Below are 4087 nucleotides of genomic sequence, written 5' to 3' on the forward strand. Positions count from 1 at the left end.
ACAAAATAACATAACCACTAACTCAAACTATGTTACTTTATTCAATACAAACTATGTTACTTTATTCAATAATAACTTTCAGTTCATCATTACACACTTCAATAATAATAATGACATATTGCAACATAGGAAAACTGGAACCCACACCACAAAGTTTTACGAGGATTTCATACAACTTCATATACATACACGAGATCCCACTCAAAATGTAAGATCTCAACCCTTCAAAATAATAACGATGATGTTCCCTATTTAGCTCTGGATATCACATCTGATCTGGTATGGGTTCAACAATTCCACTAATGGATTCGTCACTAGTGGCAACTTGACTATATCCACATCAAATCACAATAAGGCAATGATTGCTTCTTCAATTAAATAGTAGAACAACACACATGCACACAAAAATATAAACACATGAAAAATACACAATCACCTTCCTGCACTATCTCATATATAATGATTTAAACTTGTAGAATTTGCATAATTATAGCCTCTCATGGTGGAACTAACTCTGATACCAATTTGGAAAAACTACCAAAGACAAACATAAAAAACTACCAAAAACAAACATAGTTACACACCAGAGACCAATCACACTATACTTTATTGGTTTATTTCTAAAAGCATAATTACATAAATAAAAGTAGATGACAGAGTAAATCCAATAAAAACTCTCAACCATTAACAACCAACTCGTAATACACACCTATGTTACACACATCTATAACATAGATGTAAAAATTATTTCACAACAAATTATGTTGTTGAACATCATTTCTTATTACTGCACTTTAATTTCCATTCCATTCTCCTCGTTGCTTAATGCTACACTTTAATTTCCATTCCATTCACGTTTAATGTCCATTCCATAGTATAAGCTTTTGCCTGCCCATAAAATCCCTTTTCCACTTCGCTCATTTAAAAACATATCCCTTTTCAACTTGGCTCATTTGATCAACGCGGCCTTGTTCCTTTTCCACTTGGCTCATTTGATAAACGTCCTGTAGCTTTGCCTCTTTTTCTGGAGGAGGAGACGATGTAGCACTGTCGTTGTTCGTATTCTTCCAGTCTTTGTAAATAACATACAGAATCAACTGCAATGCTCCGAGGAAACTTCCAGACCCATTTGGTACCTGTGGATCCATAAAACCATTGAAAAATTTAACACCTCCATCTCATAAATACAGCGCTAACATAGAGTTACACTAGAATAGAGTTACCCAAATTCGGGTTTTATAAGGATTTTAGGTTGCAACGGTAAAGATTGCAGGTAAAGGCATATAATAGAGAACTGAACGTGTAATGCTTAAAAATATTTACTTTATTCTTTGTTACTTGTAGATTTTAAAGGATAATACACTGAATTAAAAGTATTATATCTACAGCTTTGATTTCGATCATGCTATGCAGTCATGTTTAATGATGTTCTCGGACAAGTAATTTGAATACTTACCTATTTTATTTTGTTATACAATTTTTACTTCTGTAAAAGATCTTTATGATGAAGGTTATTCAATCATGAAACAGATTTTTTTTTATCTAAGTTACCCAAAAGGTGAATGTTTATAATTGTCGTGCAAATATATTTATCATCTATGGTAAGTATTGTTAAACGTACATAAACGAATGGATCGTTTCCCAAGAGGCCGAATATGAACCAGGAGGTGCCGCATAGGAATACAAAGAGAAACAGGAAGAACGGCATATACTTTACGCTCTTCGTCTTAATCACCAACCTCTGCACATCATCGAAATCGCGCTTCAGGTCACTTCACATATCATAATAAGGCATAAAGGTAAATTGTTGAAAAAAACCGCATTCTCTTGACCGTTATGCTGACTTAAACAATGCTCACTGAAAATTGGTTTTGCTAAAGAGGAAGTAGAGAGATTTACCATTACTGACAGAGGAGACCCGTACATGCAGATGGAGAAGATGGCGCAAACGAAGCCGCAAAATAACCTCCTAACTTTTCCGTGCATTGCCAAGAGCGATACCAGGACAACCATTGCAAAAAAACTGAGAACAGCTACCAGAAGGCCAAATATCTTCCCCTGTTTCATCCACCGTCATTCAAATGGGCATCACCCTGCTCAGAAACAAATTTATTAATCAATACTATACTTACCCTGTATTTCTTGTCGCGAATATAGCAGATGAACACAACTGCGTAGAAGAATTCTATGACGGCCCCAGTTCCGTTAACCGTGCTCACTAGAAGGTTATTGGATGATACAAACGGCATGCCATACCATGCAGAAAGCAAACAATTCAAAAGCGTGGAAACATACGGAAATCCAGAGAACTGTTCTGTCGATTTGTTTTTAATAATCTTCCAGAAAGTAATTCTGCAAAGTACCAATAGGATCATAAACAATTACGAATTATATATGCATCAATATGTTTCCTCATTAAACGACTACGTAAGTTGGGAAAACTCACAAAGTAACTAAGAAGAGTATCAGGGCAGTGATGTTGCCTGTCATGAAAGAACAAATGAAACATTAAGAAACCGGAAACAAGCTTCTTGCATCCAAGAAATTAAAGTGGGTAGAGCGTGTATACGCACCAGAGAACAACGATCATATCATCCTCATCCACCTTATCTTCTCCATGTAACGACGGTAGAACATCAACAAAATCAGATTGATCATTGGCTTCCCTAGCCTGCTCTACATGACGGTGTTCTTCGATGATATTGCTAATGAAAGCTCTCACAAACGGCACCAGGCGGGCACAACGAGCATATTGATTCGAACCTGCATCCAAAGATGCTGCCCATGATATTGTTCAGCGCATCCGCGGTATCAGGGGACGTTTAGATGAAAGAGCATGCATCAAAACAATTATATGATAAAAAGGCGGGACAACTGATTTCAGAACAGGGCGGGACAGCAAATTTAAAATTCAAATGACAGGAAGCGCAACTAATATGCAGGCGTGGATGTGAAGTACGGTACAGTCACAGCAGTTCCTATTTCCAACCCTATTGTATTATAAATGCTCCCTTACATCACTGTCATTCTGTGGGCATAGACTGTAGTACAAGCACGCTGACACACCTGAATATTTCTGAACAAACGCTTTCCGGTAAAACCTTACCATGGATAACCGCCATGTACAATACATAAAACTATACCATGCTATGCTATGCATCTGGACGCGCATCTGCGATGTGATGAGCTGAGCATGTATGTTATGCATGTTGCTCCATGTTAACCTAACAATTCAAATTCAAATTCGAACTGGTGAACCCGCCCCGCCCAAGTTCGAAATTTGAACTGGTGAACCCGCCCTGCCGAAATTCAAATTCAAGCCCAAATTCAAAATTTGAACATCGATAATTATTTCAAGTCGTCTGGCATCATAGTTCAGGGTGGGCACGAGACATACATCCGGAATTCCTTCCTGGGGCAGCGCATTACCGCCGGCGAAAGCCCCGACGAGAAGAAATTCAGCGGTGTGGGCATAAGTCTCATGGGCAGCGTAACAGACGTTGTCATCTTTTCGGCTACTGTGGGGATTGCAGTGACAGGTCAAGCCAATATCCTCATAGGAGTTCACTGTTATAACAAGGTCATGCGCTTCGGAGGAGTTGGAATCAAACTAAAGCTCTATGGATTGACTCAGACGAGGAACATCGGTTGTTATTTGGATTATACCGCCATTGTCGCAGAGGATCCTGTGCAGCTTGATATTACCAATAGTTTATTTATTGAGGATGCCAACCTGGTGCTGAAATCAACACTTGCCAAGCACGCCAATATTCTTACCCTCCGCATATTCCATAACCAAATATTCAAGAAATGAAAAGGCTTCCTGTTGTCCCACTATAAAAGGTTCGTCGATAACTTCATCTCTGAACAGTCGGTTAGAGCAGGACCGCCATGGGAACTGGTTGCAGAACGGAGGTTGTGCTTCTAATGTTTCCTTAATTTGCTGAAGTCCCTGTTGGAGGTTCTGAGTTTGTTCCTCTAATAGCTCTGGAAGTTGGGCAAACTCAACCAAAGGAGACAATTTGAGATGCTCTTTGATGTGTAAAATCAAATCATAGATCTTCCTGCTGGTTTGATAAAGTTACAC

General features: G+C 38.6%; 1 protein-coding gene across 1 annotated transcript; it reads right to left on the reverse strand.

The window, feature by feature from the left end:
• Positions 1-619: 619 nt before the first annotated feature.
• Positions 620-2332, reverse strand: LOC149218719 (bidirectional sugar transporter SWEET1a-like). The gene is made up of 4 exons (XM_089382452.1): positions 2133-2332; positions 1900-2058; positions 1622-1741; positions 620-1136 (listed from the first exon to the last, which is right to left on the reverse strand). The coding sequence occupies exons 1-4, from the start codon at positions 2247-2249 to the stop codon at positions 918-920; spliced, it is 615 nt and encodes a 204-aa protein (XP_089238578.1). The 5' UTR covers positions 2250-2332; the 3' UTR covers positions 620-917.
• Between the last annotated feature and the right edge of the window lie 1755 nt (positions 2333-4087).

Source organism: Pinus tabuliformis, chromosome Q (genome assembly GCF_031772625.1).
Source record: "Pinus tabuliformis cultivar Carrire ecotype Pingquan chromosome Q, CPIR1, whole genome shotgun sequence".
NCBI lineage: Eukaryota > Viridiplantae > Streptophyta > Pinopsida > Pinales > Pinaceae > Pinus > Pinus tabuliformis.